At 40.8% G+C, this 15,793-nt stretch overlaps 1 protein-coding gene across 15 annotated transcripts in view; it reads right to left on the bottom strand.

Moving 5' to 3' along the window:
* PRRC2C (proline rich coiled-coil 2C) overlaps nt 1–15,793 on the bottom strand; it is a 78,913-nt gene that overhangs the window by 50,243 nt on the left and 12,877 nt on the right. For all 15 annotated transcript variants that reach the window (XM_057427394.1, XM_057427399.1, XM_057427396.1 and 12 more), the window contains exons 2-5: nt 11,312–11,479; nt 9,946–10,123; nt 6,835–6,941; nt 296–433 (exon numbers count right to left, since the gene is read on the bottom strand). In XM_057427394.1, coding sequence (XP_057283377.1) covers nt 296–433; nt 6,835–6,941; nt 9,946–10,123; nt 11,312–11,426 — 538 coding nt within the window. In that variant the 5' untranslated portion in view covers nt 11,427–11,479. The remainder of the gene's footprint in view (nt 1–295; nt 434–6,834; nt 6,942–9,945; nt 10,124–11,311; nt 11,480–15,793) is intronic.

The following is a 15,793-nucleotide window of genomic DNA, read 5'->3' on the forward strand; positions in this document are numbered from 1 at the left end:
AAGAAAATGACAGTATTGTGCAACTAACAAATGCTCCTCGAGCACAACTGAAGTACTGACTAGGTTAGGAAAATGGAAAGTGAACTGCAGAATAGGATCAAATACCTTATTTTCTGCATACCAGGAACACAGTAAAGCAGAAGAAAGTGAAAAAATCTGTTTCTTCAGTGTAGGAGTGTGTTGAATAAAACAATCAGTAAATCAATTCCTTTTGTACGGGACATAAGTATCCTTGTACTGAACAAGTTCCACACAAACCCATGTGATTTCAAAAAAATTTACAGTATATACTTACTTTGTGGCCGCAAGCTTGGTCCTGATCCATGAAGTTCTTCAGGTGCATCTTTCTCTTTGCCTGACTTTTCCTGATCCCCAGCTGCCGGAAGACTGGGAAACTCTTGCTGGAAATAACTATTTACTTGAATAGGCGGACCTGCAGAATAAGATAATCAAAAAGTCTCAGCATTCTGTAGTCAAAAGATTTCAGAAAGTGGTAAAAGCCTCATCATCCTTAAAAAGGGGATGTTACAGCCATATTAATTAATTAATTTTTCCTGTCCCTTTACTCTGCTCTTGTGAGACCTCACCTGGAGTATTGTGTGCAGTTCTGGTGTCCTCAACATAAAAAGGACATGGAACTGTTGGAACAAGTTCAGAGGAGGGCCATGAGGATGATCAGGGAACTGGAGCACCTCCTGTATGAAGATCGGCTGAGAAAGTTGGGGCCGTTCAGCCTGGAGAAGAGAAGGCTGCGTGGAGACCTCATAGCAGCCTTCCAGTATCTGAAGGGGGCCTGCAAGGATGCTGGGGAGGGACTCTTCATTAGGGACTGTAGTGACAGGACAAGGGGTAACAGGTTGAAACTTAAACAGGGGAAGTTTAGATTGGATATAAGGAGGAAATTCTTTCCTGTTAGGGTGGTGAGGCACTGGAATAGGTTGCCCAGGGAGGCTGTGAATGTTCCATCCCTGGCAGTGTTCAAGAGCAGGCTGGACGAGGCTTGGGTGATATGGTTTAGTGTGAGGTGTCCCTGCCCATGGCAGGGGGGTTGGAACTTGACGATCTTGAGGTCCTTTCCAACCCTAACTATTCCATGATAATTTACTGGTAGCATTATTCACATAAGCAAAGAGCAATCCTTGTAAAGCATTCCCATTTGCTGCCAAAGTTCTTAAATTTAACAGGCCTACTATCTCATCTGTTGGGGCTGAAAAAAAATCCAGCAGCACTGGAGAGCAATGATGGACAATGGAACAAGACTTAACATGTAGAGTACCTCTCAGCTCTGTTAATAACCCCCTCCCCAACAAAGATTTCTCTTGTTTTTACTCTCCAACTCTAATCACCTCAAGAATAGGCAATGATGTTATTGCAAAAGCCCTTAAGATTAATTACTCATTCTAATAACTAATAATTCTTCAGGACTTTTAAAGACCAAAGCATTTATATTGTGAGTAAAATATAAGAACTGTAGCACTTCGATTTCTACAACCCTTGACGTCGTAAATAAAGATTGGAATTTTCAGACTTCCACTGCATGTGGGGGGAAAGCCAAATATAAAGACTGTGCTCTTATTTAGAAGATTTTATTAGCGTATATTTTGAATCAATTTCTCACCACCACCACCCCCCCTTCACCTGATGCATATTGACCCATATTCTATGATTCTATTAGGTCAATGGTACTCTACTACCAGATCACTGATAAGCTTAGAGGGAAGATTTCTGTTCCAACAGCCTGAATAGCCCTGTTCTTATACCTGTCTTAACTACCGGCTACTGTAAGAGACACTGTATTAGGCTACGTGACTACAGGGCAAACTCACAATAAAGGATCTGCCTCTCAATCCCCAATATATACCTTTTGTTTTAAGATAACAGCTAAACAGCTTGTTCTCTTTGAACTGTGAAAGAATCCTCTAACAATAAAACACAGGATCCTCGTGGGTTGTTGTTTTTTTTTTTTTAAGACTAAGAGTCAAGCACAGGATAAACTACCTACTCTTTATACCTTCTCTGTAAAGGCATGACAGCAAACACCATTATTTATGTATACTAAATGCATAAATATTGTGCCTACAAATTGCCTTGAAATATTACAATCTTAATTGTGACTTCATGTACTACAGATCACATTGTTTTCTGTTAATGGACACTGGATTATGGGTGTTCCCAAGCAGCTACATCCAACGACTTGCTTAAAGGGACTGAAAGCTGCAGTCACTCTAACCAGATGGCCTGTCAGGAAAGGAAGCCTCTTTAGAGGTAGTGTGGCATGCAATATTCATGAATTTTATGAATCTTGAAAAACATTTTCTGCTCAAGTCTCAGACTTGAGCAGCAACTGCTGCTCAGACTTCAGCAGCAACTGCAAAGCAACGGCATCCTCAGTGGTCAGTTTGACTGCGCTGTAGCTATTAACCTGAAATAGCCAGATTGTCAGCCAGCAGTTCAGAAAGCAGTTTAAGAATTCAAAGATGCTATGGCAGCAATTAACTTTTAGCCAGTGAATAACCTTAGAAATAGATGCTGCCATTACATTTTAGAAGTTTCTGCTTTCTACATGGCCACCAACATCAGAGAAGGATTCATTCTTGCCTTATCCAACTGAAGCCTTACAAAAGCATGAGGCGGCTGGCTGAATGACTGCTGGAATGCATACAAGGCATCTGGAGAAACTGAAATTTCTAACAGCACCAGCCAAGTGCAGATCAGGAAAGCATGAGCACAACAGGTATATCCTGAGTTTCAAACTGAGGAGGATAGCAAGCAGCTGATGCCAATTCACATTCCATATTTCTTTTTAAAACAGCAAATCCACTACTGATTGAATGAAATGAGGGCACCATCTGGGCTTGGCACACAAGCTGCCATGGTAACTACAAAATAATTAGCTAAATGCATTTTGAAGCCACTGAGCTGAATCACTATTTCCGGTATGATGGAGAATATCTTATCAGCTTATGTAGAAAGGCTGGTATGCAGATCCCTTTGCATCAGTATTAATTCCTTTCTCTTACACTAAAAAACTCCTGGAAAAGCTTAAAGGAGGAGAGTTATCACAGAATAGTTAGGTTTGGAAGGGACCTTAAGATCATAAAGTTCTAACCCACTTGCCATGGGCAGGGACACCTCACACTAAACCATGTCACCTCTGTTCAACCTGGCCTTGAACACGTCCAGGGATGGAGCATTCACAACTTCCTTAGGCAACCCATCCCAGTGCCTCACCACCCTAACAGTAAAGAACTTCTTCCTTATATCCAATCTAAACTTCCCCTGTTTAAGTTTTAACCCCTTTACCCTTTGTCCTGTCACTACAGTCCCTAATGAAGAGTCCCTCCCCAGCATCCTTATAAGCCCCCTTCAGATACTGGAAGGCTGCTATGAGGTCTCCACACGGTTTCTCTCCTCCAGGCTGAACAGGCCCAACTTTCTCAGCCTGTACTGCACACAGTACTTCAAGAGAGGTCTCACAAGAGCAGAGTAGAGGGGCAGGATCCCCTCCTTCGACCTTCTAGTCACGCTCCTTTTGATGCAGCCCAGGATACAGTTGGCTTTCTGGGCTGCGAGCACACACTGAAACTGGCTCATGTTCATTTTCTCATCGAGCAACACCCCCAAGTCCTTCTCCGCAGGGCTGCTCTGAATCTCTTCTCTGCCCAACCTGTAGCTGTGCCTGGGATTGCTCCGACCCAGGTGTAGGACCTTGCACTTGTCATGGTTAAACTCCATGAGGTTGGCATCAGCCCACCTCACAAGCGTGTCGAGGTCCCTCTGGATGGCATTCCTTCCCTCCTGTGTATCAACCGAACCACACAACTTGGTGTCATCGGCAAACTTGCTGAGGGCGCACTCAATCCCACTGTCCATGTCAGCGACAAAGATGTTAAACAGGACTGGTCCCAACACCGACCCCTGAGGGACACCACTCCTTACTGGTCTCCAGCTGGACACTGAACCATTGACCACAACCCTTTTCATAAGGCCATCCAGCCAGTTCTTTATCCACAAAGGGGTTCATCCATCAAATTGATGTCTCTCCAATTTAGAGACAAGGATGTCATGCAGGACTGTGTCAAACGCTTTGCACATGTCCAGGTAGATGACATCGACTGCTCTACCTCTGTCCATCAGTTCCGTAGCCCCATCATAGAAGGCTACCAATTTGGTCAGGCAGGATTTCCCCTCAGTGAAGCCATTCTGGCTGTCACCAAGCACCTTGTTGTTTTTCATGTGCCTTAGCATGCCTTCCAGGAGAATCTGCTCCAAGATTTTGCCAGGCACAGAGGTGACACTGACTGGTCCATAATTCCCTGGGTCATCCATTTTCCCCTTCTTGAAAATGGGGGTTATATTTCCCTTTTTCCAGTCGTTGGGAACTTCACCTGACTGCCATTACTTTTCAAATATGATGGACACTGGCTAGGAACTTGTCCCATGGACTTGTGTACGTTCAGGTTCTTAAGATGGTCTCAAGCCAGATCCTCTTCTACAGTGGGCCTAAGGTCTTCATTATCACTGTCCCTGTGTCTGCCTTCCAAGACTTGGGTGGTGCGGTCAGAGCATTTGCCAGTGAAGACTGAGGCAAAGAAGTCATTAAGAACCTCAGCCTTCTCCAAACCCAGGGTAGCCAATTCTCCTGATAGCTTCCGGAGAGGGCCCACATTGTCCCTAGTCTGTTTTTTATTTGCTACATACCTATAGAATCCCTTCCTGTTATCTTTCACATTCCTAGCCAAGTTTAATTCTAACAGGGCCTTAGCTTTCCTAACCTGGTCCCTAGCTTCCCAAACAACATCCCTGTATTCTTCCCAGGCTGCCTGTCCTTGCTTCCACCTCTTATAAGCCCCTTTTTTTCCCCCTGTAAGTTTCCTCAGCAGCTCCTTATCCATCCAAGGAGGTCTCCTGGCCCTCCTTGCTGCACTTCCTTCTAGTCAGGACGCAACACTCCTGAGCTTGTAGCAGGTGATCCTTGAACATCAACCAGCAGTCTTGGGCCTCCCTGCCCTCTAGGGCTGTTTCCCATGGAATCTTACTAAGCAGGTTCCTGAAGAGGCCAAAGTCTGCTCTCTTGAAGCCCAGGGCAGTGAGCTTGCTGCACACTCTTCTCACTGCCCTGAGGTTCTCGAACTCGACCGTATCACGACCGTCGAGTTCCTATATTTGATAACAAAGGAAATACTGAACATAAGAGAGGAAAGCAAAAAGTAGAGAATTCTGAATTTTCACTTCTAATATTTATTGAGGAAAAAAAAAAAAAGGCAAAATCATTAGTATGTGATGTTAACAAACTCCATATAATGACCTAGAAGTTACCTCCAAGCAATTCAGATTTACTACCCTAAGATCCCTATCCAGAAGAAAGCTCACTTCTTCAACCTGAAATCCAAAACTCTATTTTAGAGCCACAGAAAGCTTGCAAGTCTCAAATTTAAGGAATAAAACAAATTTATTTTCTATAATGGAGACACAGGAAAGGAATTCTATGTTAGCTCTCACTCAATAAACAATTTTTAAAAATCTGAAGATTTAGCTCTGATCTTACGTCTGTAATGAACAGACCTGGGGTACCAACTGAACATTAGCCAGCTTATGCCCAGGCAGCAAAGAAGGGCAACAGCATCCTGGCCTGTATCAGCAACAGCACAACCAGCAGGGCCAGGGCAGTGATCATCCCCCTGTACTCGGCACTGGTGAGGCTACATCTCAAAGCCTGTGTTCGGTTCTGGGCCCTTCACTCCAATAGAGATACTGAGTTGCTGGAGCAGGTCCAGAGAAGGGCAACAAAGCTCGTGAACGGTCTGGAGTACAAGTCTTATGAGGAACAGCTCAGAGAACTGGGGGTGTTGAGTCTCCCTTAGTCTGAAAGGAGGTAGTAGCGACGTGGGTGTTGGTCTCTTCTCCCAAGTAACAAGTGATAAGACAGCAGGTAATGGCTTCAAGGTGCACCAGGGGAGGCTTAGACTGGGTATTAGGAAAAATTTCTTCACTGAAAGGGTGATCAGGCTTTGGAACAGGCTGCTCAGGAAGTGGTGGAATCACTGTCCCTGGGCGTGTTCAAAGCCATGTAGATGAGGCCCTTAGTGACATGGTTTAGTGGTGGATTTGGCAGTCCTGGGGTAAAAGTTGGACTTGATGATATTAAAGGTCTTTTACAATCTATTCGATTATATGAAAATACTCAACCCAAGGTTCACACTGATGGAAACAGTACTCCAACAGTTATTAAAAAAAAAAGCAAACTCCAAAGTCCACAAAACCCACCACCATCAAAAAACCCCTAGCGAAAAACCCACTACCACCACACCTTTAATGCTTTTCCCAGAAAAATCCCTACTTGAACACTATCACTTTGAAACCAAAATAAGCAAAGAACCTATGAAATAAAAGGGAAAAGTGCTGCTGTAGCAGACTTTTAAATGGAAGCAAGACTACACATATTTTGCACAAAATGATTCAAAATTATGATAAGAATGACCACTAACTGCTTATGGTTATCCCTTTCACAACAAAATTGTATGCATTATAACTATTGACTGTATTTTTCCCTCCTTATCACAGCCACGTTCAAGGTCTTACACTGTGACCACCACTTCACTGTCAAAACAAAAGAGGTGATGATACCAGCCCTTTAGAAGACAGTCAGACCTGCTGCTAAATGAGGCTGGAGCTCACTTTAGCCACCTTCTGGCCAAGAATGTTGCTTCCACAGAATTTGTAGTCCTAGCTGGCCCAGTGAAGATTCAAATCATTGCCGAGTCTGAGGGTCTCACAGCAGCATTCGCAGCCTGCTAGGCCAGTCAAGAACCCTCCAACCTGAACGCCACTTACCATCTTGTCCACCTGGTTTGGTGTTGGCCCATGATTTGGCAACAGGAGCTGCTTCTGGAGGAGCAGGAACAGCAGGTTTTGGCTGTGTCTGCGGCACGTCTGGCTGTCTGGAATTAGAGAGAAAGCACTTGTGAATATAAGGTGGGCACAGACTAAGATCCTCAGGATTACTACTGCAAACAAGTGAATGAAATGAGGTAGCTATGCAGCTGAAGAACCAATAGCTACTTTTCTATATATAGAGCACATTCTTACATAAAATGAGTTGTTACAGTTACGGCTAAAATTGGAATAAATCAGCCAATTCCTTCACGAGTAGATTACTCAAAATGGAGAGAAATGAATGAAAATGGATGGGCAGAAAATACAGTCAGGCATGAACAGAGTTTTAACTTTTTAACTAGTGTACGAACAATTAAAACCCAAACAATCGACAACCACAGAAGGGAATAATTTATAACAGTGTTCTCTTGTCTTGGGAGTTAGAGGCAAGCACTTAAAAACCACCATGAACTGAGAGAAAGAAGGCAAATACATGCTAGAACTTAGGAAATAAAAGGAGCCAATAAGGAAAGATAAAGACACCATGAAAAAAAATTGATGGGTGCTATGAACTGGAGTCCAGAAGCTTAAGCTTAGTAAGAACACTCTCTCAATTTCACTATTTTAAGAATGAAGAGGCAGACAGAAGCACTCATTTTCTCTAATATAAAACCCAGTCATATTCTTGAAGATCATCTCAGCAGTCTACAGATTCAGCGATATTGTTTAGTTTCTTTCAAGTACAGCTATCTCCAAAATCTGCATATTCAGATAACTTAAGACTCCAAAGCATTATTGTCTACAAGTCAAGACCTCCAGCTCATTAATAGCAATTTTTGACTGAACAGGAATTATAGGACAAATCCAGTAGACAGAATGACTTTATTATGAAAGTAAAGACAAACATAACTAGTGCAATAGCACGCCAGTTAACTTATAGTAAACAATTGCAAATGCTTTAAATAGATCCTGAAGTAATTCTAAACTCTCTGAGGACTGCCACTGAGAAGTCAGTTCCATTTGGGTTCTGCAGTGATCAACCCAAACCACTACACAATAGTCCCAAAATTGACACAGAAGTAAACATCACCAAAAAAACCCAAACCCAAAAGCCAACCCCCCCCCCCCCCCAAAAAAAAATCACTGCTGGGGAGAAACTGGCTTCTCACAAGGGTAACTGAATACAATTTTCATTTGTTTCCACAGATTACCAGAATGAAAATAAATAAATTTAAAAAATTCTCATCTTCTCAGTTTCCACTTAGTCGTATCTTCTTACAGCTGCATATTTTCTAAGCAGACATTGGGGAAGTTGTAATTTACATGGCTGTACTTTGTCACACACAAAGTGAAACAAGAAACAAGACTGTTAAAGAGTTTATTCCTTGTACTTCCACTGTTTCAAATTCTAAATGCGCTTGGCTTTGAGTTACCCAAACACTGTCCTATAGATACGTGTACTGATGTAAGAAAGAACTCAGCTAGTGCTATATGAATTCATCAAACCAATATACAACAGGCCACACCATCCAGGAAAAAGGGATACCCATAGAAAGAGTAACAACTTGGGAAAGCAGCAGAAAAATTATTCTGGAATTATAGGAAACAATTCACTCATGTGAACTTCAGTGCAGTGACACAAAAAAAAAAAAAAAAGGAAGAATAAAACTGATATCAAACAAGCTGATATCAAAATGCTACCTTTATCCACAACATGTGTGAGAGGAATACCAGTGCACTTTACATGTAAACAGTAGCATTTATAAGCATGTTGGAGAAATATAGCAATAGTTATAATAATGGTCTCAATACTTGAGCAAATGCATTAGATGGCCTGAACTTAGAATTTACTTGTCACATGGCCATACATACCTGTTCCTGGGAACAAATTCCTCCCCCCGCCCCAGCTTTACCTGTATGTGGACTTTGAGGCCTTTGTCAGAATAATACATATGAAAATACAAACACCTTCCACTTGCAGGCAAGGGATAGCCATTTATTCAATTTTTAAACACAACATCAACTACTAGAATACACTTTTAACACAAGCAGCAGACTTGGAAAGGCAGATGAAAGGGTGTTTTAGTCAAATAAACTAAAGGCTTAACTCAGAATTAACCAGACAAAGGTTAAGTGGCCTTGAAGTACAGGAAGATTTTTTTTTAAAAAAACAAAACCATACAGAACACCGGGCAGAAAATTTTGAATTTGTAATTTCATGATCTTAAAATAAAAAGTTAAACACAATACTATACTCCTAAAGTCCAACAGCTTTTCAGAGACATGTCAAAAATTGACATTTAAACATAGTAAAGTATACAAGGAGAAATAAAGAGACAGTGGGGGGGGCGAACCCAACCTTTAGTCGTCTTTTGCTTTCACAAGTGCTAGTGACATGCAATCAGTTCCTCTATCTGCAAGTGGTTTTCAGAAGAACTGGTATGTCAAAAAATACCTAAAACCCACTTTTATAGTGAATCATACCCATTTTAAGCTTATATGACAAAAAAATGCTTTAAAATACTTTCTAACTAAATATTGAAAAGTTTTAGTCTCTCTCTTCTTTACCTGACCTGCTGTACAAGTGTGAAAAACTCAGCAGATGAAACTGCACTGAGCATAGGAAATTGTACTATCCACAGTACACAGCACTGTGTATCAACATCACCATCACTTCTGTCTGTATCACATATTGGGGGAGCCTTAAGCTACAGTAAAGTTTAAGATCTTACAAAAATGTGCTATAGTATTTCATTTAAGAAGCCATCAGAATGTACGCAATCAGGTGGCTAAAGGTACCTGATACCCCTCATATGGAATTGACAAGCACACTGCTTTCAACTTAAGTGTGTGTTTTGTTACACATTTTGTTAACTGTTGACCTAACAGCAAGAATCTTCCTTATGAAAACTAACAGCTGTGCTTTTTCCTCCTCGTTTTTTTTTTGGTTTTTTTTTTTAGGACAGTCACGTTCAGCCAATTTCTTCCCTGGCCCTGCCCACCCCCAGCTTTAGAAAGACTTGGGAGAAATGGCATAGGAAAAAAACCCACATCTCATTGGTCACTTACTTTTCTTCTTCGTGCTGTTCTTGTTTTGAAGCCCATCCTGTGCCATCTTTAGGCACAATGTTCACATTAGGGTCATTGCCTTTGTTCTCTGCTTTAAGACTGGGGAGGTTAGCTGGTGGAGGCATCCTCCTTGAAATAGCAACTTTCCCAAGACTCTGTAATCCATGGCGTGCAGCAACTGCATGCCAAAACAGAAAGTGAAAGTTAACAATGCTGTTAGCAAGCAGCATTCATACAAAGGTATGTAAATCAACAAAAATGTTTCTTCAAGAAAAATTTAAAAGCGTTAAGAATTAGAAATTCAAAGTTCTTTATAATTTACTTTAAAAAAAAAAACAGCATTAGAAATACTTGGTCTGAGACAACCTGTGTACTCTTTAATCACTATGGTTGGCCTATACCAGAAATGAAAAAGGATATATTGCCCCAACTTCATACACACTGCTCAGTGACAGGAAGCTAGAGAACTCGTATAAAATGTGATGCTGATATCCTAATATCCTTTAACATGTTGTCAAACATCATTCTCTCATTCCTCTTGGACTTTAATGTATTCTGATGAGTCCAGGAATATCCACATGGGTGCAGCCCATTTCTTTTTTGCTGCCAGTTTCAGTTGGCAGATGCTGCTCTTGCAAAAACATTCCTACAAATTGCATTTACTCCAGACCACAAGAATGAAAAAGCAATATGAAGCCCATGCACTACGCAAGACATTCAACCTACCATCGAATCAATCAACTCAGGTGAACACGTACACGATACTGCCTTAGATGTTCTATCAGACATCTCAGTTTTAGCCTTTAAAACACATCTCCTCTTTCACCCCCTAAGTTAGGCAATACGTCAAATCAAATTCTAAGCCTTCAGAGTGTCATTACCTCCTGATTCTCAATCCAATTAATTGTGAAAAAGGCCCACACTAAACTTACTTGAAAGGTCAGTGCCAGCTTCACCCAGTCTGCAAAACAGACAAAGAACCTGACATGAAAGGGAGCACTGCCTTCTTGTTAATCAAAACCCTCCAGTAGCACAAATGTTAATACGGCAAAAAGCACAGCTGGGGAATGCCATGTCATATGCTGGTAACAGAGACTGCAGCTATAAGAACAGTTTTTACTTATCTATATTCTACTTCCTACTAGACTGCAAATGCTGTCTGCCTGAACTGATACTCATGTTTACAGCTAACCAGACACTGCAATCAACACTGCTTTCCAGAATTCTTCCACTTAACTGCTGTATCAAGCAGTTAAAAAGAAAATAAGTCTCGCTGTGGTTAAGTGCTCATATACTTTGCACTCCTAATTAATACTACAGTAATGATGAAACCGAATGAATGCAAAACTGAAGTCAGATTACTCACCTGTGGTTTTCTGAGTTTCCAGTGACTTTCCCTTGTAAGTGTTAAACAGACTGAGCGTTGCATACTTCGTTTTTCCATCCTTTGCTTTTGTACTCTGGCCTGACTTTTCCGACATTTCGATGGAAACTCATCGAGTCTGGTACCTACTGCTCACCCCTCAAATTTTGCCTGAAAAGAAAAACAACAAAAAAGTAAAGCAATTTGAATATAAGCCAATATTTAAGAGACAGTTTATAGGACAAAAGTGGACAGCATATTTAACACCCTTAGCACTGCTTCATTTAAGCATACTAGAGGTGCCATAGAACACATTAGCTCCAGAAATCCCCAGCTTATGTAACACTTGTGATTTTTAAAGTATTTCCCTCTCTACAAACTGAATGTCACGAGATCACAAGTGTCAGCATTTAATTAATAGCAAACCCTGTGGAAGTGGTAAATCATCCATGATTTCACTAAAAAAACAAAACCAAACCAAACCCCCAACACCTGAACAACACAACAAAACACACACCCAAAAACCAAACATGCAAAGTTTCCAACATCAGCTAGCTCCCCACTGGGGAAGCTCAATGACTTCACCCACTCCTGAAGCCAAGCACTGAGATACCATTACCTGTAGTAGTATTTCTGGAATCTGGGTTTGCGTCCCCTTCCTCCACTCCCCACCCCCTTGAAGTTTTCTTTCCCAAAACTAGGAACACATAGTATGTTCAGACAGAGAATGGAAGAATTTCTTAAACCAAGAGTTACACTATTCTTGCAGCAGTGAATTACAGGGCTGTTAGAGAAGGTCATCTCTCTCCTTCTCCCAGAATAGCAGGCCTTCAGAAAAAAAAACCCTAGTAATTATCACTGACACTTCATTAGTAGTACTTAATAGGAACTTGCCAGATTTGCTGCTCATCATCAGGCAGGAACACAATATATTTTAATATATTTCCATATGAATCCCACAGTAGCTATGTATGCTCAAATACTCTTGTGTTTCATTCTAAAAGCAGAGAGCAAGAAGCAAGACAACCTGTTTAAACCCTCCTGTGATCAACAAACTCCCTGGTCAAACTCAGAGCCTCAGATTATCTTCTAAAGAAACTTGATTCACATAGAAGGCACTCATGTTAAGAAGAGGCTGCATGGGCAAGCTGTATAAAGAATAAGCATTTATTTGGTCATGACAGACATTAAACAACATCAACAGATCAGGACAGTCTCATTTATGATAACATTCCCACCTTCTTCTGTCTTTTACCTCAATTTATAAGCCACAAATGGAAAAATTAAGAAATAATGATGGCAAATAACCTTGGCATGGTACAGCTTCAGCAACATTTAGGCCAGATGCCATTCTACTGAAATACATGCAGATTGTTGCAACAGGAACAATATGCAACTTCATACAGGGCCACATACATGCCTAAGAAATACATCCTCCCCTCTCACAAATAGAAAGCAACTCCCAGAGTTTTTGCCAGACTGGTCAGCATTTGGCTATTTCAACAGCATGGGTTACACCAGAAGTCATTCCTCAAATTGTCCAAACCCACAAAATACAGGATGGAAGCAGGGTGAACCCAGCCTACTAAGCAGGCCATGTAACCAGAACAGAGATTTCAGATATGGCTCTCAGGCCATTGCTTCCTTATCTATAAAAAAAACCATACATATTGAGGCTGCAAGCTTTCACTGGAAACCACAGCTCACTACTCAAACATCACTGCAGGCACAGGAAAGAAAAAAAAATTGGCCAGAAACATGAATTTAGACAAGCTTATCTTTGGAGCTACCAGTCAAGATTTCAAGCAACCCTTCATTATTCCGGGTAGCCCTAATACTTATTTGCAATTCAACATGTCAAGCTTTGCCCATTAGTATTATTCATGGCCCACTTTCAGCCAGTCTGAAGATCTGAATCCAGGCAGACTAGTTCATCAAGCTGGAGTCTAAGTCAGACATTAGTTTTCTCTTCTATGAGGAAACTCAGTTTATCCCAAGCTCTTCAGTAAAACATCTGTGAAACAACCTGGCAGATTCTTTGCCTTCAATTCTCCAGTTACCCTCTGCTCCCAGACTTGTATTTATGATAAAGAGTCCACCACAATCATCCTGGAACATTAAACATAAAAGGTATTGGTCAGATAATTAGCAGCAGCACATGGGTGGCAAACAAGCTCTCTGGTGTGTATATAACCATATCTAGTAATACACTATAATTACTTGATACTTATCTGTGCTCGGACACTCTTTCAAATGAGAACAACTCATACAGTTTGAATTTTCAGCCCAAGACCCATCCCAGCCCCAGATTTCCTAAACAAGAAGTAGCTTCACAATGGTGAATAATGTAAAAATTGGCAAACAAAAAAAGGGGGGAGAGGGAGAAGGCTGTGGGAGAAGAAAATTACTCAGGTAATTTCTTAGCTACTGTTTAATTTGTGCATACAATAGGTTGGCAAGTACTAGATTCACCAAGTGATTCCCAATTTGCCCTACACTGAATCTGTGTTACCAGTTAAGGTGCTGTTAGTTTGAACTCTATTAGTCAAATCCTTCAAAGCAAACTGCTGCTGTCCCCCAGGTTTAGACTCATTGTCATATGAGTAAGAACACTGTAGACCTCTAAAAAGAAGCAACAAATAAAAGATCTCAGAACTACTTACCAAAGTTAGTAACTACTGATAGCGAGCAGAAGGACAGGCAACAGCACAAGTACAGCAGCTGGCAAGGTTCACCACACTATTAAGAAACTTCAGTCAGCAGTTCATTTTGAATGACTACAGTTACTATTATGCATAATTACAGAAGATGCAATGCTCCCAAAATTCTGGAGCAACAATTACCTTTCAGCTGCTCTGCAGCATTATCGATTAAGTTAACTGACCTTCACTATGGCCTTAAGATTTGAAGGTTAAAATTATTATATTAATTTCTGTACAAGACTTTTTTCAGAGTGCAACTGGTTGGGTTATTTAAATGCTGCAATGAACTCAGAAGCATGTGTACAGAAATTAGCACAGTAAGTAGCTGACACAAATTCTAGATACCCTGGTCCTCTGTTAAGGAATATTTACTTGTACCTTCTTAAATGCTTACAGTTGGTAAAATTGCAAACAGAATGCATAATTATATATTTAAAATAATAAACAAAAAAAAACCCAAATGCCATACCTACCACAAAGACCTTTTCCACTCAGTTCCTAGCTCTCCTTATCATCTCAGTATTCCCCAAAATGACTTGTTTATCATTTAATGATACTACTTCACATGTCTGTAAACTTTGCACAGTGTTCCATTAGAACCAGCTGCAGACTAGAAACGACTTTACCTCCACATTGTAAAAAGTTCTTGCATGATTAAATAAGGAAGAAATTATTACATATTTGGGGTCACTTTTGAGGACTGGAGTCTGAGGAAGTTTAAAATATCTAACAACTTAGAGCAATTCCTGTCTGGTTTCCTTCCTTCTCTCCCACCATGTTCAATATTTTGTATATTTACTATACATATAAAAAAAAACAGTTTTACATACACGAGAGAACAGAACAGCATTATATGTAAGCTACTACATTTTGTCTTGGTGAAGAAGTAGAGACAGGCATGGAAAAGGGGAAGAGAGCTATGTAAAGTTCAGGTAGGTAGTTGCTTTACCCCCAGTTTTTGGCAGAGGCAGATCAATTCTTGCTATTGCCATGGGAAATAACTATTATTTCTGTTACGGTCTTCCAATTAGTACGTTTCCATGCATCTCTGAAGCACAGCATCCACCATCCCTCCGCTATGGGAGAAAATTACAGAGAATTACTATTCTCTGTATTTTTCAGACATCCCATGCTAGCTAATATAAGCGCAGGTGACTGCATAGCAAACTCTAGATCTGTATTTTATAAGCTGCATTTTCAAAACATCAGAAAAAAAGTCTTTTTGACACAAGTGTAACCATGTCAACAGACAGCAATATTTCAGTTACCTTTTATGCAGTCCTGTCATCTTAAATCCCACATCCGATGCCTATTTAGCCTACAAGCGCACAATCAGATAGGACAGGTAACCTGTTCTTTAGCTTCCTGGGACTCTGAAGTCTTAACAACACTAGGTAAATACTAGAAGAGTTCCCACATTCCATATTCAACACAGCTATCTAGTCCCTGCTACCTCCACTCTAAAGGCTATATTTTGGCTAAATCTGGAGAAGGATGACCCAGAATGATTTAAGACAAAGCACACCCCATTCAAGTATCAAACCTGCTGAAGATCTGCTAGAGCCTTCAAATCTCAGTGCCTCAAAAACCCATCCGTGAAGTGGGAAACATCATAAAAAGCACTACAGGAAAGTTTAGTCATAACTGGGACGCATCAGCAGTTCTCTCAAAAGAGAAAACAAGAAATATATCCAAGAAAGACGTGCTATTTTAAGCACTCTGAAGAAAGCGATTAAGGGACAAAAAGCATCATATACAAATTTATCATTTGTATCAAGCCATA

The sequence above is a fragment of the Pezoporus wallicus genome, unplaced genomic scaffold, assembly GCF_028554395.1.
Source record: "Pezoporus wallicus isolate ANWC-B61680 ecotype Strahan unplaced genomic scaffold, APGP_CSIRO_Pwel_v1 scaffold_7107, whole genome shotgun sequence".
Lineage (NCBI taxonomy): Eukaryota > Metazoa > Chordata > Aves > Psittaciformes > Psittacidae > Pezoporus > Pezoporus wallicus.